Source organism: Leuresthes tenuis, unplaced genomic scaffold (genome assembly GCF_036924035.1).
Source record: "Leuresthes tenuis unplaced genomic scaffold, fLeuTen1.0.hap1 SCAF_13, whole genome shotgun sequence".
NCBI classification, from domain to species: domain Eukaryota; kingdom Metazoa; phylum Chordata; class Actinopteri; order Atheriniformes; family Atherinopsidae; genus Leuresthes; species Leuresthes tenuis.
In genome coordinates, this window is record NW_027325367.1 from 5,129,873 (window position 1) to 5,154,597 (window position 24,725).

A 24,725-nucleotide genomic window follows, 5' to 3' on the forward strand; every position below is an offset into this window, starting at 1 on the left:
GGAGTTCTCACATACCAGCTCTGGTGGAGCCTCACCGTCTAAACAAAAGTCTTCTCATTCCAGAAGAAACACTTCCTGTTTGCTCACTATGAAAGTTTAATGTCTGAGAATGCTGTTATTGTGCTGTTTGTGACAAATATACTGTGTGTGACTGTTGTAAATATGTCAAATATTGTGTATGATTTGTGTATACATGTGTAAATACGTCTACCTTCCTTGTACAATCAATCAAGTGTACTGGTGATACGGCATAAAACCACTTGTGCAATGTTTGTTATTTCATTTTTATGTGTGGCAAGAGTTTTTGTAAAGTGAAATAAAAGAGTGCAGATGGACAGAGGCTGGATCATTTAGCAGGTGAAGCCATCACATAAACACTTCTTACAAAAACCTTTATTATATGCAACATTTCAAAAGTAGCAACAGAAAGCAGGCGATGCATATTTTTGATGCTTTTTATTAAATATAAATGTATAACATCTGAACTTTCAATGACATCTATAAATAATTGGGGGTAACGGAGCATGTTTTAAAACCCCTAATTGAACTTAGAGGAAAGTGAGTCAGAGAACAGAGAAACTGTCACATGTAATTTTCCCTTTTAAAGTTGAACATTTACTGCAGATATCAGGAAAAGGGAGGAAAAAAGGGGGTAAAACAACAAATTACTGGAGAACAACAAGAGAAACAGGTGAAGGAAAGATCTAAAATGTGGAATCTACAAAGATGTGAAAAAATTCAAGTATTTCGCCAGTTTGTAGCCTGAGTTTTTAACATAGAAACAACAGCAGAGGCTATCTAAAATGAACTCTGCTCTTATTGTGGTGTCTCAGCACAGTTCATACAACCAGTAAGGAGGAAGGTGTGAAGCCCAGTTAGAGTCAGCTCGACCAGTTTGTTCTGTTAGGTTCCTGATTCATGCCTTTGTTTTCCACCCTGTGCCCACAGAAGCTGGTGAGGACTTTGTGGTGCATTCACGTGCACATTTTGGGCTCAGAAATGCACATTCAGAACTCACGAAAAGTTGATTCTGTCTTCTTATCTTTCCAGTCTTTGTTCTTCCACTGCAGCATTTCAGTAATTAGACACTTAAGTCATGGAAACTTCCTATTTATTTCCACATTAACTAAAGAGTTTTATCAACCGATGCCAAATATTTGCGACAGGCAGGTCAGAATAAATGAATAAGTGTTTAAAATAAATGCTCATGTTGCTCCTGACACATTTTTGAGTTTTTAATCAGTAGTATCCATTCATCTGTCTATTGTGTTGTATTACGATGTTTTCAGGCAGTTATAAAATGAGCTTAATGCTGCCAAATTCAAGCAATTTGCTATTCAAGATATCTAAAACTAATTAAAGAATGAAGTACTGGAATTAACTGACAGCTGGTTACATTTTGAAGCCATCTTCTTATGACTTTAACATGAAATTATGACGAATGCTGCAGTGTGCTGACCTTTATAACACATTTTTATGCCCATTTGGGTACTTTCTGCACCATTATAGCCTCATCATTGCCTTGAGAGCAGAGTGCACAAACCAAAAGGAATGGTTTCAGTAACCAAACGTTTGTTTTTCAGCTGAGACAAGGCGGGCTTTGTGGGAGGGAGACTTTGCGGGTGTTAAGACCAAATCAGCAATTAGTCATGAAAAAGGCCCAATCCCAAGTCTCTTCCCCCTCTGTTTTGCAGGGATAAGGTACTCCTTTTTTGTGAGGGGGAAATCAATGGGTAGCAGCCATCTATTGCTTTAACTAGGCTTTTGGAGACATTTGGATGGCAAAATGATCACTATTCTTTGATTTTCCAAAGAAAACGGGCACCTTGCTCACCTTCAAAAATAACAGAGGAAACTGGGACTGGACCTACGTGACTGGGAGCAACACCACCTCAGAAGAGGCTTTCAAAGGAATCAACGCAATCTGTGATGGAATGTTTGTGTTAGCAAACAGAGAATATGAACAAACATGTTGTTCAGGTTCGTGTAATTTCTCACATTTTGACCAGGGACAGACTGCATGTTGGTAGAGAAAAAAGAAAAGACAAATGTGACTCGAAGCAATTGTCTGGTTCTGAAGTGACTGAATTAAGCACAGCTGACACTGAGCAGAGTGCACAGACCCTGTTCTGTGTAAAGATATGTTTAAAGTTAAGGATTTTCTCTGTTCAAGGGATCTTTCTAAGGTTCTGTGACCTCCCTTTGTCACAGCTCAGGAAGAAACACACGTGTTCTGTAAACTGTAGCTTTCAGGCATTCACATAACATGTCAAACACGCAAAGCAGCAGCAGCCCCATATCAACTTGGCCAGAAAGGAGTCGGGGAATGATAACAGTAAGCAAATCCAGCACAAATACAAATATATATATACTATTGTTTTATAGAGTGGTTAAACTGCCCTTTAACAACAAGCTGATAGTGGCCCAGTCAGTTGAAGCTAAGACCAAACCCAGAACTCTCTGGTTCCACTGCTCTTAATTCAAAATTACTAAGTCAAATTTATGAATTAATAACACTGGCTTGCAATGGCTGAATTTGCTCGCGATAAACATTAAAAACACAAGGTTTTTATTTGTTTTGAGCGTCTGGAGGATCTGACTGAAGTTAGACACTGTAGCAATCTTCAGTGGGGAATGTGACAGGCGTGATATGCTGTAACCGTTACTATAAAACATGCTGATGTTACAGCTGCTGAATGCTCTTGTTTTTTCCCACGGACGTTACAGGGGGGTTGATTTATATCTTTGTTGTTATGTAGAAGCTGAGCTGTTTTAAGGTGATTTGCGAAACTTCATCAGACATGTAGATGCTGGACTTTTTCAACATCATGTAATTGTTGTATTTTAAGAGCTTCTGATGAGGTCACTGCCAGCGTCAGTGTTGGATTGATTAGCTTGAATTCGGACTGGGACATTATTTACCAGGTTTAAAGCATTCATGCCAACCCTATTTCCTACATCACATCATGTCTGCTGTCCTGATCACAATTTTTTTGGTATCTTCACTGTAATAAAAAGGTAATAAGAAGGAGAGGTCGTAAATCATATAATGCACATTCATTAGCTGCTGGTTCCCCTTCCAGTCGGAGTGAGGCGGGACCGCTGTGGAGGAGCAGAACTTTTCTACTCTGTGTGGAGTCATTAAATCTACCGCCACAGTCACTAACTGAGCTAAAACTAAATGTTAGCTGCTGCTGAGTTGCTGAAATATAAACCTGCATGTTCATCACAGCACGACAAGATCCAAAACAAAAAGGTCAGAAATAAGCAAAAGTTTTCCATCGATGAGCGTTAAAAAGGCACTTAACTGCCAGCTGTCGGGCGCGGCGGGATGTGCGGAAATGAACGGAGGCATTTCTCAGCAGCGCTCAGTGCCCGGTTCAACAGATCCAGTTTGTGTTGATGTTACAGGTGAAAAATCCTGGTGGCTCCAAGAGTTCACGTGAAAGTTTTACTGTTTATGTCTGCAAACCGTCGGTTTAAAACCCAGAATTTAACCCTCTGGAGATAACCAGAAATATATCCGGACTACTTTCTGGATTTAGACATCAAATGTTATACCTGATATCGCAGTTTTTTGCAGTCTGACCCAAATCCACCTGATTGTGTGGTGAAGCTCCTGCTATAGCTGCTCCGCCGTCTCCTCCCTCTGATCTTTTACGGAGTACACAGTGTTGAACTGGGCCTGGCTTTCACCAATCATCTTCTTAATATAAGGGTTGGTCAAAGTCCTTAAACAGTGAAGTCTCAGCAGACCCGTCTGGCCCCCGGACACCACCCAAACATGGCTGCTCATGTTTGGGTTAAAACGCACCTGAGGAGAGGAGGGAGACAGTTGATGCTGGTTGTTTCTGCTCTGAAAACTGTCAGCAACTGTATCTGTATCAGGCAAAACTTAAATGATGAGAACAGCTCTCAGATGTGGTTTGTGTCATGGTTTTAAGCCTGGTTGGGCTCACATAAACTGTGATGATGTGTTCAGCAGGGCAGACGATTAACTGCTCCGCTGCCCTGACTAAAGCACCTCAGTACTGTTCAGCAGTCGGTGCTTTTAAACCTTCTACCTGAATCACTTTAATTTGACGTTTAGTTTTCACTTTCATTCGCATTTATGCATTCAATCATACGGTTTCAGATGCATGACAGCTGGGTTTGGGTCCTTTAACATTGAATAAGTAGAAGCTTAAGCATTAGTAAGTTGCTAACATATCCTGACTGATATGAAATGCTGCACATCGATATTTTCAACACAAACAATACCTAAAACCGGTTATTATTATGGTTCTTGGCATGGAAAGTTAAATCCTGGCCCTCAAGGCACACCGCCCTGCATGTTTTCCATGTTTCCCTGCTCCAGCACACCTGATTCCAATGAATGGGTCGGGTCTTTAAGGTCTGCAGAAGGCTGAGGACGATCTGATTCTATTGTAATCTGATTGTAACTGTTCGGATCAGACGAAGGACCCAACCATGGAATAAAGTGCTTTCAGATCAAAAGTAAGAAAACAATAAATATCTGTAATTTATAGCAGAAAATGAGTAATAATGCTGTGTCATCGGCACTGTGTTATGCTTAGGCTGTAAAAGCTGAATGGCTCTGTTATCAATCCCTTCAGGACTCCACATACATCATCGTTGCTGGTCTTAACCCTGAATCTTCTACGACTACCTGAGATATAGTTATCGTAAAGTAACAATACTTCCCTGTCTGAATGACTCAGCTTTACCGTTAGGTGGTCAGAATCACCGCCTCCTCCTCCTTTTCTTTCAGGAGGCTCTTCTATTCTTCTCCTCATCCCTATAAATCCTTCTGGTGTTTATCCCCTTAAGACAAAGAGCCAGTAAAAAACTCGGAGGCATTTTGTTTTTCAGATTGTCCCACGAAGTGCCCCTCGATCATTTCCCCCTAGAGGGCACAGCAACACCCACAACTCTGCCTCTTAAAATTAAACACATCAAATGGTTGCTTTCCATCCCCCTCCCTCCTCCAAATGAGGGCGAAATTTTTCTCATTTTACACATCATTACATTCAGCCTGACTTTATAGCTGCCCATCAGGAGGAGGCAGATGATAAAGGAGGAAGAGGCTCCTCTCACATATCTCACCTCTGGTTCCTTTCCCTCATTCTGGAGTTTATCTTCCCTTTCCCCTTTACTTCATGTTGTGATGCAGAAGTCTGATGACACCTGCACCGTGTGCGTGAGGTTATTTGTACCTTGTATACGGCAGCCAAAGGCATCTCATCCATGTTCATCCTTGCCTTTCCCTCTGTGCTTTTCATGCGTTTCCACAGAGCTCGCTTCTCAAGTCCTGCGAGGGTCCGCTGAAAATCAGAGGAGAGGATTGTTAGTGTTAAATATGCAGTGTTTAGGAACGCAGCAGCTTCAGTCCAAATGCAAATGTCCACCAGGTTTTAAGCTAACTGGCAAAGGAAAATACACAAACATTTCCATTAAGAAGCTATAGAAAGATCTTGAGATGAAGATGTTGAAGAGCTCTGTACAGATCTGATATTTACACCTCTTTACAGCAGTGTTAAGGACCCATAAACGAATCCCCAGTGTTGTTTCTTCCACAACAATCTCCTGACCGCTGGGTTGAGAGTCATTGTTTTACAGGATGTTTGGTTGTTTTACCTTAACAACTTTCTTTAACGTAGCATTTGTATCATCCCAGGTTTTTGTCATGTCTTCAGACTGCATTAAAATGAGCCAAATCCAAAATTACTAATTAGCCTGAGGACTAAAACACTGAAGATTCAAGTTCGACCATTTAAGTCTGATTAAGAGCTCCAAAACCACATGCACATGCATATGAAAGCACATGCAAAGGTATCTTTGCCCTAAAGCACACACTGTTTTATAATAAAGCTGATCACACTTAACAAAATAAGCATCACGCTGTGTTGAAAAAGGCTTTGAACTAGCATTTGAGCCCATAAACCCATTAGGAAATGTTTACTGCTTTGGAACCAATTTGGAAGGTGATTTGGACCAAAAGTCCAATTTTGGTATCTTTTAGACTGAATAGTGATACACAGTTTATACGCTTGAATTTACAACAAATAATTAGTAGCATAATAAATGACTCCTACTCTGTAATCACATATTCGGTACGTTAAGAAAGCTAATTGCCCAATAAAGCTGTTTTGTTTCTGTTAACACAAGTATAAAGAGAGCATCATCTGACCAAATCCTATTCTATGCTCTGAATTTGGCTGTTTTTCACATGAAAAATGGAAAAGTGTGGTCAGCTGATTGTGCTGCGGGTCAGATTCTCTTAAAAAAAGTTACTAAATTTATCACTAGATGCTTTTAGTAAAACAATTCAATAACAAGGTCATGATAAAACAAGGATTAATGGCTGCCTTCGGCAACTGAAAAGTAATTGTTTTCTTACTAATCTTTTCTTTGAATCACTTACTTTTCTTCTTATGTCTTTCTTCGTTTAGCTGTCCATCGCTAATGCTGGCAAAGTCCAGCCACTGATCCATCTAATTCAGAATCTAACTGATCAAAGAGCACGAACACGAGACTAAAAATCGGACCTGACCAGTTTTCTCTTCATGCTGCCACAGATACACGATAGTCAGAGCAAAAAAGGGCAAACATCGGCCTCCCAGCTTTACTTTTACGTGGCGTTTATTCTGTACTTTGTGTCTCGTCTTCTGTAAGTAAGTAAATAAGAGCATTTAAAGATTACTGTGATTAAGGCTGACCATCAACACACCATGTCACTGTCTGTATAGTGCAGGGAGTATTTCTTCACAGCTTCTTTGTACGTCTGGAACTGCAGATGAGAACAACCGTCTTTTCCAACCATTCCTCCCTCAGATGCAGCATCCGTGTCGCCTCCTCCTCCTTCTTCCACTCCTCCTATCTCTTCATTTTCTTCTTCAGTTGCATCACAAGGCACCAAAGATGTGGTGCAGAGGGGCTGAGGGGGAAACAGTTAGTCTGTCACCAGTTCTTAGCTGTTAAAGTCTGATGCATTATTTAAAACTAAAGACAGGACAAGAAAGAAAGGGGCAAAAAAAAAAATAATACTTACAAAACGTCTCACAACTGTTCGTCTGAGGTAGGGAAGCGAGCAGTTCATCTGAGGTAAGACAGCAAAGATCACCTCACCGAGGTCGTCTGATGACAACACACTGTTTAACCACTCGGAATAAGACAAGGACTGCAAGGACACAAAAACAGAGCCATCAGAATGACTCATTAAGTCACAGGGAACAGTTCTTGGTATGATTCACACAGACTGCAACTTCACATGAGGAAAACTCTCCAACTGAATTCTTTGAGCTGTGGAGCAAAAAGCAACTCCACAATATGAAATGACAAGCGATAGATATCACTTTGAGTATCCATATTTTACACCACAGTTTATACAAGGAGCAGCAAATTAAGCTTTTCAAAAAACACACAGGGATCAATTTATCATCGGGACACAGTCCTGCTCCTGTAAATAATCTATTCAGCTGGAATTATATCTGAATATCCAGGTTTAGCAAAGTTTAATAAAGTTCATCAGGTTGAACAATCACAACAGTCACACTCACCCAAATAGAGGTACTCCGAAGAATTGGAAAGTAGGAGTGCATGTTGTGGTCGAAGTAATGGACTCCTTGTGACCCTCTCCTGAAAATACATAAACAAATACATGAAAAATGTGAAGATTAATTGTAATAACCTTCATGCGCAGTGTTGCATAACTCTGCTAAACAGTTGTTCAATATCTTCTGTGTTTTTGGTTTGCCAAGAAAATATTTAATGAGCTCTTATCTGGAAAGGAAACAGTCACAGAGAGCTGGAGGAACGGTGCATTTGATGCTTAGGCAGGGAGGGAGGGTCCATCTACAGGCATAAACTGAGTTTCCTTTTAGTAAGGTGAACAGTCAGTGTTCTCAGTTTCTTACCTTTAATGTTCAGTTATAGAAACACAGGCTGTCACCCAGCTCATAACATGAAGATTCATTTAAACTAAACCTGCAAGAATCCTGTGAGATCCACGATTTAGCTCATTTCCACTGTGTTACACACAGAATATTTGAGATATGTAGATGGATGTGCAGCTGAGTTATAGCTCCAACACAACCGGACATGAATGTGCAACTCTGATCATTTCCAGAAGGACCAACAGCACACTAATCAAAGGAAGTAAATCCATTCGATTGACATCATGAGTAAATTAGTAATTCATGAAGTTAACACAGGTTTAAGGCTCTCCTGTGTAGGCTTCACATCTGACATCAGAGTCCATCTTTTACCTACAGTCTATGCACGAGATAAATAACAGTAAAGGCTCCATCAGTCCCTCTAAGGAACATCCTTCAGTCACGCACATCCACATTAATAATCCTCGTTGCTTTTCTTCAGACAAACCCTCGACAGTGATGCATAGAGCCACGATGCACAGGTGATATTTGCCATCGCACAAGATTGGATGACAGAACTGCACGGAAACGGATGTTATGAGAGAGAAGCTTTCTTACGCTACAAAGGCACAATCTTCAGCAATCAGTAGTCCAGCTGCAATCAATGGCCAGTGGATTTCAGTGGTTAAATTGCGTTTTTGAACAGTGACGGGGTCACAGAGCCTCCTCAGATCCCACGTCTTCACGTAGCGGTCCTCACCTGCCGTCGTCAACAGGTATCTGGGGAGATATTGGCAGAGAAGTTCATCAGAGTCTGCTTCTCATGAATGATATGTCAATGGTAGGAAAACAAGTCATGTGCAAAAGTCTCGAGTCACCCGAGAATGTAAAGGATAGGTGTCGTTTCTTATGCTTGAATGATTCAAAAGCCAGTGTTAAGTGGCTTAAAAATGAAAAAACGCATTAAAAATGGTCAGATACAAGAACTGGAGTGAAAAAGCAGCCAATGTTCAAAGAAAACTTAGCCTGGAGAACTATTGCTCAAGGCCTATTGCTTTAAATGGCTGCATTTAAAGCAATGGTTGCATTTAAATGATTATTGCTTTAAATGGTTGCAAGAAAGTCTGACTCATTGGAAGCAAAATATAAAGAAATGGCTCAAAGCTTTTGTGTAGTAAAAAATGGCTGAATATGTGAAGTTCATTCTAATACAACGCTTGAAGGAGAATTCATCATCCCCCCCTCCATTGATCAAATCTGACAGCAGTGTCTGCCATAAAACAAATGAAGACAGAGAAATCAATACAGATTTCAATGTGGTTGATGTGAGAAGTGGAGTGACAGAGGAGAATAATGACAGACTGTTCATGTTTGTCAAAAAGAAAAGAATAAAGTGTTGAGAATGAGGAAAAGTAAGAGAAAGACGGCTGTTTTATTTCTTCCAATAAAGCTGTTTAATTAAAACCAGTCTTCCATGTATCCTCCAGTTTCTGCTGCCAGCTGGGAGATTTTCCACGTTATTCACCTTTATTTAACATAAATGCTGTGTTAAAAATGGACAGAAGAGCATGGTTGTTTATCAAATTAGTCCCAGAAGTCCAGAGAGATGAACGGTGCTGCAGCGGCGTTAATAGCAACATTAATTAATCTGAGACATTTCTGTACACTACGACCTACGAGCATGCAGCACGAATACAAATTTATATTCACTTGTGCATGACTTAGTGTTGTCTGGAGCGGGTCAAAGGGGCCCATTAAGACGTTTTAGAGGGATGCTGCTGACTCATTTAAGGGACAATACCCACTGTGAAATCTGTACACATTTGTCACAGAGAGGTGGGTTGTAGGGATGGGATGCTCAAATAATCTCTACAAACCAAGGCCGAAAACCTGAAATCGTACAACAACAATTGGCAGAGTAAGTATTGTAGGTGGATAATCAGGTAACAAGTAATTAAATTCATGCAAATTTTAGACCCTCAGCACCAGAGCTGCTTCCAAAAAACAGGCCCTCAGAATACCTGATTTTTAATAAAAAGCCACTTTATCCCTGGATATTACTTTACCCCGAATGCTGACTTGGAAGTCATATCAGCAGATCTTTGAAGCGGAAAGAAATGATGGAAATGACCCCTCCATCACTTATCAACTGCACATGCATTGGTTAAATAATGGAGCAGGAAAAGATCATTTAAGAGGGAAGAGAACCTCTATAAAAGGTTAACAAAGAGATGACAGATAGTGTCCAGTCAGCGTTTACCTATGTGTTCATATGGAGTTCACCTACGATGGTGTATTTCCACCAGTTTCCATCAGTTTGAACACCGTTATGTTGTTTTTACTTAAGACATTAGGCAAAAGTCCCTCAATGACAAATTATCTTATTTAGGTGAGGTTTTAAAGGTCATTAGAAGCATCAATTATGGAGTAAAGACTTAGTTCGTAAATTGGAGCGACATTTCCCAGGCGTGACTTCTGGTGTACGTATGAAAATAAAGTGTGGAGTACCCCAAGGGTCAATTCTGGTGCCTCGATCACCTCCATTTAATTCTGCACAGTTTTATCCAACTTTTCTGCATTTTTTAAGAAATTATGATGATAAAAACAATCAAAAGAAACACCAAACTACCCCTTTAGTTCAAATAAAAAACCTCAAAGAGTAGCAAACTTTTAAAAGAAGAAAAATCAGTTGAAGGAAGCTTAAAGTCCCTTCACCTAAATCCTTCTTTTAAAATAAAAGAGCAGTTAGTTATTTTTGTAAACTGTCAATTAATTGAGTGACTCAACATATTTGAGGGACTTAGTTAAGATAAAAAAATAAATTCATTGCATTACATGCCGATTTAATTTAATTGGTTAACAGATTAGTGCCACTGACAGTTAAGTGCACACGTTCAACAATAAAATATAAGTTTTATAGCACTTTACTTAACGTCTTACAAGATAGGATAAGGTGAGTTAGAGTCAGATAAATATTAGCAAAAACATCATAAAAAATGTGTGATAAATTATTGCTAAAAGAGGAAAGTTTAAAGAGGGGTTTTAAGGTAGCTACAGATTTGATGTGCCCATTTTCAGTGGGTTAAGAGTTCCACAAGATAAGAAGCTGACTCTAATGGAAAAGGCCTGACCTCTCTTTGTCACAAACGGTCACCTGGGAATAGTTAGCGGGGCAGCAGCTGCAGATCTCAACTGCCATAAGGGAACATACTCGGACAATAAGGCTGAGATGTATTTTGGGGCAAGTCCATGGAAGACTTTGAAGGTGAGCAGTAGTAACAACTCAGTAAGAGAGAGCCAGTGCAGGGAGACGAGTTAAGGGGTGGTGTGTTCATGCCTTTTTGTCTTGGTAATGAGTCTAACTGCAGCATTACCTCTCTGTTGTCTCCATCAACGACATGATGGAGACGTCAGAGGGAGTCCCGACTGATTCCTGAATATACGGAAAGACAATCAAGCTCAGAATAGACAACAGCGTGCATAACTTTGTCAGTTAGTCATGGTCATTGTTTGTTAGTCAGCATTGAAAGAAAAAAGACGAGGTTGTCTTGAGCTGGAAAAAACAGCAACACTGAACATGTTTGACTTGAGCTTCAAAACGAAGACGAGAATCAAACATCACTTCCAGATTCTCAACAGCCTGGATGATATTATTGAATATCCACCGTTCAGTCAAGTTGAGATTTAAATTTTTGCCAATTAAAAGGGGTCGTTGCTAGGTGGTATTCTGTAAATCTAGCAGACTGGTTCACAGGTGAGTGAAGAGATGAAGCGCCCACCTGGAAGCTGGACAGAAGGCCAGAGCCAGGACTGCGTGGTCATGAGCAAGAATGCATCGATAGGGCAGCAGACTCATCGACCTGTCCGACTCTCGCACTCGCAACAGCGCAGACTTTGTTGACAGATCCCACAAACCGACTACACCTGGAGACGGAGAAGGAAAGCAGGAGTATGAGACACAAGGCGGTGAAAGAGGAAGCAACGCCTGCAATCGTTTTCACATGCAATAAGACTAAAGATGCATTACAGATGTGCCTGAGGAGATCGAGGTTCAGTAGTTTGCTCTTTCAAACGGTAAAGCAGTTAATCAAGAACATCGCTAAGGAAATAAATCATACCATCATAGAATCCAATAGCAATTATATTGTGTGGTTTTTGAGGCAGCCAATCCATAGACAGGACCTGTCCACTCTTCTCATTGCGTGGGGCTCTGATGGAGCCCAGTTTCAGTGTTACCCCCCCTCGTACCTGCAGAAAACAAGATGGAAGAACTGCAGTCTGAACAGTAACATCTCACATTTTATTTTCCATTCGGTATTCCCTAACCAAGATTTTATAATGTGATAAAATGAGAAAGAGACACAACAAAATCCTACCTTGTATATTGGTGGGCTTTTACTGTCATTTTCTAGGGGAGACACACAAAGTCACCAAAATTAGCTGCAAAGTTACACCTGTAATTATAATACACTGAAATCTACTCAACTCTGAGCTGCCAGTGAAATTCAGCTCAACTGTGCTCAGAACAATGCAACATTAAGGGCAATTCACTGTTACTGCGTCCACAGGTCCACAAGGACCACATGCAGCCCAAATATCTGTAACTGTGCAGGCTGACCGTGCTCATTACAGCTGAACCCTGTTTATCTTCATAAAAACACACACAATACACCTAAAAAGCCAATGTGAAAAACAGGTTTCTGCCGGTTAAGGCAAGATAGATTTAAGATTTAAGGACTTTTTTAAATGCCACTCAGAAGTAAATACAAGAACAACTCCACAGAGACACTAATCGTCAAAAAAGCATGCAATTAAAAGCCAATTATTCAGATTTAGGGACAGTTTTGTTAGAATATTTCTCCCATTTCTCTTCATTTGCACTGTATGCAAATAAAACCTTTAACAAGGAGATATTGTGAAAAAACAATGGTTTAGAAGTATGTGGGTATAACTGAAGAATCAGGATTTAACCTATCATAATAACATGTGACTGATCAAACTTGCACATATTCACAGTGTGTCGGATCACATTTACAGACAGACCTGGATGGAAACACTTGAAATAATTAAAAAACAACTGGCTGTTTAGCAGCCCATTGGCAATAATTCAGCTGTGCACACCCCAATGATCATTGTTGTGTTTAAAAGATGTAAAATCCAATAACAAAAGAAGGTGTCGGACTGTTCTAAATCATTAGTTTTCCCTCCTCATCCAGTTCACATTACTGAATCAATAGTGTCCTCTTCACTCGTTCATACTCTCCATCAACTTGCCTCCACCTAGTAAAAAACGGACTCAAACTAATACTTTAATAGGAGTCTATTGGACTGTACGCTGAGGCTTGAAAATACCCTTTCCTCTAAAAGGCCTCATTTGTTGTGAATCTCAATCTAAAAATGATCTCCAACATGACAATTATTAAACCTAAACTGACAAATGATAACGGGCGGATTCTTGAAATGCATCCTGAAGCGCTTCAACTTGGCCTCCATGTGACCTCCCCCTCCCGAACATCCTTCCCCGCCCAACCCTACGTAAGTCCTTGATGACTGACAGAGCAGGGATACACGATGTGTCAGCTACAAGGCCTAAAATTCATAGCTTCCAACACTAACAACCCGCTTGGTGATGCATCTTCTTTGTCATTTCAATTATAGATCCTTGTCTGATGGAGAACGTTGCTGTAAATTATGTGAGTTCACTACACTATCTCACATTCTCCCTATTGTCTGGTTTTCCCTCATTGCCGCGTCGCTCTATCCCTCCAACACCCCCCTCCAACCCCCCAATTCTGCTGCTTTAACTGCCTCCTCTTCTCATTCACTCGCTCATTCATTCTGGTGACTGAATGGACAAAAGCAATTTATAATTATCTGTTGCAAACAGCAGCGGGCTGGTGGAGACAGATCAGCGGAGACACACATAGACACCCCGTTTAACCCCATTCAAGCCAATTTAAACTGATAAACAGAATTAGTGCTTATCATGTCCAGCTAAAAGACTCCAAAGTAATTCGCCGCTCATTTGTCAGCTCCCCACATTTGTAGGGACACTTTAAAGTAAATGTAACCCCAAAAAGAAAACACTAGAAGTTATTTTTCTATCTGGTAACCACACAGTTCCTGGAGATATTTGTTTAAAGCTAAGATAATAAATGAAAGATCAAGACCATCAAGAAAATGGTCTCCAAAACTGCCCTCCATCCCCATCTCACTGGATTAAAGTCTAAGGTGTGTATGACTAATGGAAGAGGTGGAGCACAATGATCAGGCTGGACACAGTTGACTACTGTGCGACCTGTGAAGACCATCACATCAAACTGCCAAGAGGGTGAGAAGAGAGCAAATCTAAAGGATTGCTTTTTCCCAGTAATAACACTCCTGAACTAAATCCGCTCCAGTACTGGTAGTTCATCCACGGCGCCCTGATTGCACCAATTCATGCAGAACTGATCCAGTAACTACCACCATCTCCTCAGGGACCATGAAGGGAAGGCATTGCGCTGTGTCCTACAGGTTGTGCTGGGTCATAGTTTCCGATGATTGAACCTTCTGAGATAACCACACCAGCATATTATCATCATTTTTGACTGGACTGCAGACGTCAGCCCCACACAGCGAGACAGACAGCTGTCTCAGAGTCAATAAAACCTGAGTTATTCGACACTGAGTGATTAAACACTTCCCACTGCACTCAAAAGCAAGATGCTAGCATTGTTAGCAGGCTTTTTGACCAGTGTTTAAGGAGCTTTGGTGAAGTTTTGGACCACGCTGACGGTATATGTTAAAGGTTGTTGCATTGACCTGAAGACATGAGCTGGAGGCTCTTCAGCAAGCAGAATTTATGTTGGATGTAGTAGCAAAAGCAGCTTTTTCACTTGCTTATTCTGGCAAATTTGTCTGAATTTAAAATAAATGAATAATATACTGACACATGATAACGACCATTCATCGTTTTTCCTTTCCCTTAAAAGTGTGAAGGAATCGCACATGAAAAGATATATAAATCAACAATTAAAGAACAAAAAAACAGGTGCATCTAAAGCTCAGTTGTCAGTGTGTGTTTCAGTGCAGTTGTCTTCAAATGTGTGGCAACCTTTCCATCCAATAACTCTAATAACCTATTGCTGGAAGCAGTGGGCTGATCAGAAGCAGCGGCAGCTCTTTGGAAACTGAACCCAATGATCCATGACTACAAAATAAAAAAGGGAACCAGAGGCCATGAAGCAGTGGGTAAAATGAAAAAACAAAAATTAAATGTCAGGTTTTATACAGCTTTTTATATCCAACGACAGACCCTGGATGTTTTCCTTAGAAGGGAAGACAGGCATCAACTATCATACTGCATTTAATTCTAATCAAAAATGACAATAATAGCCATTAAATCAGAATAAAGGCAGCTGGGGGTCAAGTTTAGTCATTGATTAAATGTAATTGAGTTCATTTAATTTCATTGTGCAAAGCTTTATTGAGCACAATTTAGCACTAACAGTCCTGGATTTCCTGATAAGGGTTTTCACAAATATCAGTCAACAATGTCGCCCCACTGTGCAACAGAGAGGACTCGTCCCATAGGATAAGGCTTAATGGGATGGAGAAGAGCGTTGTCTCACCTGTGATACACGTGTGAGAGCATCGATAGTTAATGTGTGTGTTCTTCTGAACTGCGATGATCTCAGACTGGTGTTGCGTTTACTCACATTAGCTCGTACCACTGAGCTAACTCAGACACACACACACACACACACACACGGATGCAGACAAAACCACGTTTCTTTGTGTGATGGATGTGGCTGATAAGCTTGTCATTAATCTCATTCACACAGTCTTCTATCAGCAGAGCCCCAGAGGCGGCTGACACTGTGATATGAGTAGACTGGACCACAGGCTCCACCATCCATAATGCCAGCATATCCTCCTGGAGAGCCCTCTGTATGAGCTTTCAAGTCTTAACTACAGTCATTTCTTAAGCTGCATGAAGCAGTTTTACAGACCCTCCAGCATTATACGTGCACGCTTAAGAGTAGCGTTAGGGTCCTCGAAGACACTGTTGTTTTATCAAGCATAAGATGTGGTCCAATTAATGAAGTCCGTGATGGATAATCTTGCTGTTTGATTGATTACATATTCAGCAGCTCAGAGTTCATCAGGCTGTGTATAAACGCCTGCAACATAAAATCCTTTGAACAAGACTAATTATGAGGATATTAGTCAGATTTTTAACCAACTAGCAAATATTTGTAAATGTTCATGGTTCCTGCTCCTTCGCTGTGAGAACTGCAAACTTTTTACACCATTTCCACAGATGTAAATGTCAAAATAATTTGATTAGAAAGAGAACATAATGTATATCACTCTATTTTCCTTTGCAATGCAGGTGTAAGCATGTGAGAAGGAACGTTTTACCTCGATAATTATTAACACTGACGTGCAAGTACTGCTGAAACTATAAAGTACAAAGTTGTGGGAGGTTTTTATGAAAAATAATATGCTGCTTTTGTTTATCCAGAGCAGCACATGTTAGGGAAAAGATCAGGGGTGCAAAGTGCTTCCAAATGATAACAGCTCCTGTTATAAAACACACTTTTCGAGCTTTTGTTGTTTTGCTGTGGGAGGAAATTCAAAAGCTGGGTTAAGTTCAGTAAGATGTGATTCATCCAAAGCCTCGCTGTTCAATTTCATCGTGCTGCCATAATAATAAAAAATTAAATAAAAGTGCAGCACTAATATACTGCAGTCCTGTGTCTTCACAGGTTACAGCAGAGAACTGAAACAATGACTTTAGAAAGCCAACACTGCCCTCTGCTGAACGCAGGACACAATTCATTCTACAGAAGTCCCAGAGTCCAGTCGAATCGTTTGAGGTTCTGTTCATCATTTTCACCCAGTCGTACTAACTGTGATCCATGTGAACAATATGAGGACAGAAGGGTGTTCTGTGACAAAACTTAACATTTTCTTTTATTGTTCAGTTACAAATTTGATAATAAAGTAAACTTTATTAACATAACCTGAAGTAAACAACCGTTGCGGAACAGTAATGTAATGTTGCAACAGGCGAAGCATCTTTTGGGGAATATTTACATCTGACTTCATGCTTCAGCTTCATGGCTGCAGATCCACATCTCAGCCTAATGTGAGCAGCTTGGTCGTCTTTCCTGAGTCTCTCGCTTTAATTCCTTAACCCCACGACGTTTTCCACCAACGTCAACAACAATAGCTTAGACTGGACCCCCCATTTTGTTTTTTCTTGGTGTTTTCTTTCTCTTGGACAGCTTAAACACACCCCTTGGTTTTGTGCACAGCCACAAAGGATGGAAACTCTTAACAGAATGCGTGACACAAAAAAAAAAAAACAATCTAAAGAGCACATTGTGATGAAGAGTCCTCGTCTTACCAGAGAGCTTTTTGTTGGAGAGCAGAGCATCAGGGTGAGGCAGGCTGTAAATGGTGACCACACCGCTGGAGGTGGCGACAGCCAGAAGACCCAACCTGGGCAAGAAAGGAGCCTGACGGATGGAGGGGATGGAAATCACATTTTCAGTATTACATTCTGACACCTACAGGCTAAAACGTGTACTGCGTATTTTAAAAACACAACACCTTTCTGACACAGCTGGGAAGCTCCCAGGCTCCAGCAGGACACCACTTCAGGTGCCAGATGAAACCTTTGTCCTGGGCCAACCCATAGACCAGGGCTGGCTTGGCATCTGGTCTGTAGAGACGGCAGTGGAGGAACAAAAGACAACACAGAAGATAATGAACTATATGGACTGGAAAACAATGAAACTGTATTTGTGGAATCTCACAGTCCATTTCATGTGTACCTGCTGTCGTAATCCAGACTGCCACAGTCCCACAGCTGAACAAGTCCGGGTTCTGTGCAGGTTTGGTGTACATAGTGCAGGTCGTCCATTCCTCGATGACAGGCCAGAGCAACGTACTGAGAGGCTGGAGCACCATCTGGTGTCGGACACCACTCCATGGTCCAGAGTGGTCCACCAGCAAACAGAAACATGTCCCAGCGATCCGGGTGAGCCGGAACCGCCTCAAACCTGCCAGGTACATTAACACGTGAACAAACACGTCGAACACCAAATCGGATTTTAAAGATGACGCTGCACTAAAACCTAAACAGGACGCCATCCTGCACTTTGACAGCTGATCAGTGTCACCTGTAGCCTGATCAACATTCTGATTGCAGCTTCATTTAGGCTACATCATGATATTCGACCAAAGAGAGCGTTTTAAAGTCAATCTCACCTCCTCAGTGTCAGCTTAGGTAAGGTCTCCTTCTCCTTTAAACCTTCTCTGGACACTGTGAAAGCAGCTGAACAAAGCTCCTGGGGCAGATATTTCTCCAAATCACTGAATAACACAGAAAATCTTACCAAGTCATTTGCCTTTGACACACATCACACCTCTAAGAGGATCCTGAGGTTGCTTATCTCATCTCTGTTCTGATGCCACGCTCCAACATTTCTCATGCACATTTTGATGCTGCACATTAGGAAAGGTTGATGCGGATGGAAACCTGCACTGTTGCAAACATGTTATTCATCCTGTGGCCGAAAAGCTGAGTGATTAGCTGAAAGCAAACTAAAAATACAAAATGAAAGGTCTCTGAAATCACCTTCATCATGAACTGGCTCCATATAAATACACTGAATCAAACTGAAACCCTAATCAGAGCCTGGATTAAACAAACTACCTTTGTGGCACAGCGTCCCAATCATGAGTGGAAGGCAGCCACTCTGTGAACACCCAGCTGCTGTAGTGTTCTTCCCGGCTGAAAACACACACACACACACAAGGCCACAAATAATAAACAGTTTAGAAATCAGGCACCAAGACGTTTTTCCACTGCTGTTTTCTACTTCAATATGTTTACATTTGAGAAATGTTATCAAGGTAAAGCTTGCTTTTTGACATTATCTGTATTTTAATTACATTAAACTGTCTGGTGCAAACATTTGAAATATCTACATGACAGGTGTTGCAAAAGCAGAGTGAGGGGACATGGGCTGTTAATGGAAAATTCACAATATTACAGCCATGTGCATCTCCTGCAGCAGAAGTTCCTGAAGCAACACGAAATACGTTTGGGAACCTTAAAACTTCTGAGTCATTTTGAAGTACAAACAACCTGGAACTGCCTTTACAGAATATTTAGATGGTACATTTTTGCCAGAATAGATGTAGTTAAAAAACACTCCAGTGACGCTTTGAAGCCTCAGGTTTGCAATTTGTGAGGAAATGAACACAACCAGCATGCAACATTGGCTGAAGATACTTACAACTTCTTGGTTGTCTCAGCGGTGTCCCAATGAACTTTCATGGCACTGAATGGGAGTCCATTGTGGGCTTTGCCATTCGAGCCCATCTGCAGGTGAAAAGCAACCCAGATGAGCGTGCATTTCTGCTCCATTATCTATACACGTTTCAACGTATAACTTCACAGGTGATAGGTAATTATTTTTCCACTCAGGATACATTTAGCTGAAGCCTATACAATTACTTTCTTGAAACCTTAATGTAAATATAACGTACAAAGCTGAGAAGACTGATCAATAACGACGTAATAAGGTTCAAACTCACTGTGCCCACAAACAGTGACGCCACATTTTAAAGGTATACCGTCAAGATGAAGAAAACCACTAACATTGCTCCTGTTAACGTGAAAAACTGATGGACTTCTTCTATATGCAACAATATCTGAGTCTGCATCTGAATGGTCTTCTTCCTCTTCTTCATCTTCCACTTCATCAGCGTCTTCCTCATCAATATCTGGCACAAAGTCTTCATCTTCTGCAGCATCACTGTCGTCACTGTTGAGACGTTTCCTCTTTCGGCCTTACATCCACACAGGAATACAACAAAGAATCAACGTCAGAATATAGAAATGTTTCATGGCAAACTCAAGAATTAACTGGATACTAGCCATTAAAAGCCTGAATAATACCTGTGTTTGTAGCCTGCCCCTGACCACCAAAACATAGCTTCTGTGACAGGAAATGTTGGCATGTTGACATACACATTAACCTCTTGATCATGAACAAAAAGATCGGTGTGTGTGGTACTGATAAACAAATCTATGCCTCAGTGTGGATGGCTCTACACTGTATACCAATCAGCCAAAACATTAACGAACTGTCAGACCAGAAACCTTGGCTCCGGTACCCACCCACCTAAACACCCCTGTAACAGGCACAGCTCGAGGAACACAACACAGCTCCTAAATGGTTGATCAGACACCCTTAAATCCCAGTTTGATCAGACAAGATGAGCTGGAACCACGGATCCCTTTGGACCCTTTTCTAAGAACCTGGATCTGTTAGTGGATCCTTTCCTTGTTTAAAACAACCTGTTTGACCGTTAGTGTTGTTCACTTAAGCTGATCTGGGATTGGGCTGCGTTATTGTTTCAATATGTTCATAGTGCAGTTTATAATATGTAAAAGGCAGTAGGTTCAGTAGATTCAGTGGCAGGGTTTCCATTGTACCTTTGCTTGTTTTCAGGTTTCTCTGTTTTGAGACCTTGTCTTCACTTTTGGCATGAGGCTGGCAGTCTGGTTCCTCACTGGAATGAGAGAACACCTCTTTTGCCAAAAGGCTGAGGTACTTCAATGCCCTGTAAGAGTTTGTTAACATTATTTTTTGATAGTGACTGCTGACATTCTGATTTTATTAGAACACTTTTATTTTATTATTTTATTCAGAACATGTTTAGAGCTGCTACCTATTGCTGAAAGAACGAGTTCACATGAGTTCACATGAGTTCACATGCTCGTATATCAACACAGCTGTGCTATGTATGGAGACTGTAGGTGGAAGACATTTCTTTTCAGTTCTGCATGCACATGGCTGACAGAAGTGTAAATTACCATTGCAGTTCTGGCTTTACACAGTAACATCATGTAACTTACGCTTTAGCGGCCCCTCTTCTGCGACGGCCACCTGGTTCAACCTCCTCCTCGGGTTCAGTCGGAAGCTTCTCCGAATCCTTCTCACATTGTGGATCTTTAACTTCCTGCGCAGGCTGCCTCTTAACATACCTTCTCTTTGGCTTTGGCGTTCCATTTTCTTGCTGCGCAGCATTTTCATCTGCGCCCTCTCCAGCTTCTCCAGCTGGGCGGTCGCCATCCGTGACGGCAGCTTTATTAGACACGTTTTTTGACAGTGACTTCTTGGGTCTTCCTCGCCTTTTAGGCGTTTCTGCAACAGTTTGACCCACAGACTCTGGAGTTCTTTTGTCCTCTGATTCATCTTCTCCATCTGTAGTTGCTGTCTTAGCTTTCCTGTTCCTTGCCGCACTCCTCTGAGAAGCTGCTCTTTGCTCACCTGAGCTCCCTCGAGGTGTTTTCTGATTGACACTTTCACCCACATTTTTGTCATCCGTTTCATAATCAAGATATTTGGAATTTTTCCTCCGTTGTCGTCCTTTTGAGCTGGGCGTTAAATCTGGACACTGCTCTGATGGCGTTTCTTGCCCTGCAAGGACAGGGACATGATTATTTTACATGGACACTGTATGCAACCACTGGGGAAAATGATGGAATCACCATAATTTTCTTACTGTAAAAACAACAAACACAACACAGATTTGAAAGATAACAACTTTCTTTAATAACTGAACAATCTGGCAGCAAAAAATATGGAATCACCCTAAATTTTTCCATTTCTAAACATGCTGCACCTGGCAGATTGACAGGAAACATGGCCCCAACCAGAGAGAGAAAGGATTATAAAACTCTTTCAAGGAGGTAATTTAGCTCCGAGTGTGGCAAAAGATGTTGGTTGATCCCAATGAGCTGTGTCTAAAATTTGGAGCAAGTCCAAAACAAATGGGAGGGTTGTAAAAGGAAAACATACAGCCCAACACATATCCATTGAAAATGTTGGCAGGAAACCTTCTGCTCAACCATCCTGCTCAGCTGACCGTCAGCTGCTGTAACCTGACTGATGAAGTTTTCCACCAGTGAAGTCCTCAAAGAATTCAAGTTGTCGCGCAATCCAGAGGAGATGAAACAAAATACGAACTCTGATATTTTTGGTTCATGGTTAGATCATTTTTCAAGCAACCGACTCCGAATTCTTTGCTCTCTGCGGTCTGTTAACTTTTTTGTTTAGCTGTGTTTTACAGCCAGAATGTTCAGCCGAATGAACATCCAAGTGTGGTTAGTCAATAAAGTGGTTGTACTTAAGTAGAAAAAAATAAAAAATCATTCAAAAAAAGACCATCAGAAGCATATAGATTGAAACATCTTGCTAACTCATTTTGATTTGACACCTTTGGCGACAAAACAGACAGGAAAGAAGTAATTAAATATAATTCCATAATACTTTGTTAATCCCCTAAGGGAAACTATGATGGTACAGTGCGAATTGAGGAGGAAAAATAACTCAATAAATTGATGGATAACGCCATAAAATAAAATAAATGTCTATTGATGTGTAGTAGAGAGGTGGCTGAAATCTTCAGGGATTGTCATGGATGGATTTTAATGCTTTAGGACGCTTTAATTAGTAAAGACATTAAGGGGTTCGCCGCTCTGAATGATGGCGTGGGCAAATAGTTCAACAGCGTGCAGTTGTAAAGAATTTTGGACATTTTACACCTATACAAATTTATGCCAATGGTATAAAACGTTTAAAGATGCTCTGGGTCTGTGCCGTCGAGGCTGAATGATATACACAGGTTACTGCCAATCAGATGACATGCACACGCTGTTAAATGTGTTCAAGGCAGTACTGTAAACTACAGTGATCTGCTGAATAAACCATGTGATGACACCAGTTATGCATTACTTTCAGCATCTATTCTAAATAACATTATAGGGAATGTGAGAAATGTCTGAATGACTGTAAGCTATTCCCTTAACAGTTTGATGATATCTCATGCCTGAAAAGGGCCTTTTCCCCCTTTTTAGGAAACAGTGCTGTAACAGACAGTAATGGTAGAGCACAAAGACTAAAATAAGAAGATAAACTACCAATATACGTCTATTCAAACCTTTTTCAGAGTCAATTTGATCCATAGGCTCTGAGTCTCTGGCGTCAAAGTTGTCCTGTAAGATGCTTCTTCATGTATGGGGCAAATTCACTCCTCAACGTGCTGCACAGACAAGAGGATAAATTAAGTTAAAAAGATGTTGCTACTAACACACGGCACAAAAATGATAAAAACAAAAATCCAGGAAATATGAAACATAAAATGACCAAAAAGGATTCATTAATATGGCTTCACACATACAGTAATATTTCATCATGCTTTGGTGTTTCTCTGGGAGTGACTGACTCAAACCACTATTTAACAGACTAATGACAAAAAAATAAACCCAAGAAACGTATTTGATATATTTCATACCCAATTAACTTGTTAGGTACTTTGAAAAAAAACGACAGTGGAAAAGTGGAGCCACAAAGTCAGGAATATTCCTACAATATAAATGTCGATATCCGGTTGCCTCATACACACACCAAACCCTATTCAAAACTAGACCGTTTTACGCCGTTTCAGTCAGTTGTAAGTGTACATTTGTAATACACTGGCAAAGAGTTCATACCCCTCATGGTTAAAGACCACTTATCATTTCGGCACATCTTTTAAAAGTAAAAAAAAATTAAATAAAAGGCAAGTTAAATGAGTAATAAACTCGTTTGTTTTTCCGGCAAGTCACACTGTCTTTTAGCCAAGCTACTTAGCTAACATAGACGGCGAAGCTAACTGGCTAAAGTAGCAGTGAAGTGTATCGCTACATGTACTGTCATGCTCTAGATATTGACCGATGAGCTGACATGACCACCATTAAAAGATCACCGTGTGCACGTCTTTGGCTTCCTACCGGGTGGCGATGGCTGTAATACCATGTACCGAACACGGAAAAACAGCAATCCAGCCACTCGAGATCGAAACCCGAACAAAGCTCTCAGAAAGATGTGGAAGATCGATTGACTCGTGAAGCCAAATCTAACATAAAAATCCAGACGTCGTTCCTGTTTCGCGGTCGAAAATCTAATATCAACTCTTGTGTTGTTCCCGCTGATTCTGAGCTGTGAAACCTACATTATACTTACATCAGACCGCCATATTAGTGTTCGGGCATGGGAGTGTACACCGCCCCCTACCAACGGGAAGTAGCATTACAACAGTTTAGTTGTTGATATCAGCTAGGTCTTCCACAGTCTCATAAACTGGACATAAAATGTCCTATTAATTCCAAATTTGGGGATTTTTTAAAGTATTATTGTTGCTGTACTTAATTGTAAAAACAAGGCTGGAAAAAATAAAAGGATTCATCTTGAAGGTTGTGGAAAAACATAATAAAATGCCCTTTAAAATACAAAACTATTCGAAAACTGACTGAAGTGCTTGTTGCTGTCCTTTCATTCAAATAAACAGTGACTACGCCTTTAAGTAAAGATGATGCAATGCATTGGCCTCGGACACTGTTGCAATTTGATGCGCTTGTAGTGAAAAATATGGGATCAAAATAGTGCTGTGCATATGTATGTCCTTTTATGAGAAACTACTTTTTCTGACTTTTTCGGTGCATAGGTAACTTGGTGTGGTAGTATGCTTGTTTTTTTATTATGCAAGTGTATGACTTAAAGTTGTGGTAATGGCTTGAACATCCTCCTTTCTATTATTAATCACATTCTTCACACATTTGTTATGCATCCACTTGCTGTTCTTTTATATCCTTGTTACCTAATGAAGTCTATATATTGTCCCGTATCCAATATTAGCCTTACAACTGAAGCATTTTAAGCAGCATATGTAAGTGATTTAAATATTATATTAATAATAACATTGTGCTCTGTAAAGAAAGATTGAGGAATATAATTTCAA

The 24,725-nt window shown here is 40.6% G+C and overlaps 1 protein-coding gene across 1 annotated transcript; it reads right to left on the minus strand.

The window, feature by feature from the left end:
* Positions 1-373: 373 nt before the first annotated feature.
* gtf3c2 (general transcription factor IIIC, polypeptide 2, beta) lies at positions 374-23,974 on the minus strand. The gene is made up of 20 exons (XM_072362166.1): positions 23,694-23,974; positions 22,887-22,988; positions 20,800-21,364; positions 20,377-20,504; positions 19,537-19,727; positions 19,172-19,257; positions 18,586-18,663; positions 18,138-18,242; positions 17,702-17,929; positions 17,478-17,589; positions 17,272-17,383; positions 12,251-12,282; positions 11,993-12,122; positions 11,654-11,798; positions 8,493-8,654; positions 7,560-7,638; positions 7,052-7,180; positions 6,731-6,937; positions 5,217-5,324; positions 374-3,814 (listed from the first exon to the last, which is right to left on the minus strand). The coding sequence occupies exons 2-20, from the start codon at positions 22,909-22,911 to the stop codon at positions 3,623-3,625; spliced, it is 2,814 nt and encodes a 937-aa protein (XP_072218267.1). The 5' UTR covers positions 22,912-22,988; positions 23,694-23,974; the 3' UTR covers positions 374-3,622.
* Positions 23,975-24,725: the final 751 nt, after the last annotated feature.

Bases quoted from the DNA above. Each gene is read 5' to 3' on its own strand.
- gtf3c2 (XM_072362166.1), bottom strand. From the start codon at position 22,911: ATGGATCAAATTGACTCTGAAAAAG. The intron at 18,664-19,171 runs GTAAGTATCTTC...GTGTGTTTTCAG, and splicing joins GCTGAGACAACCAAGAAGTT to CCGGGAAGAACACTACAGCA. The intron at 17,930-18,137 runs GTGAGATTGACT...TGTACCTGGCAG, and splicing joins CCTAAGCTGACACTGAGGAG to GTTTGAGGCGGTTCCGGCTC.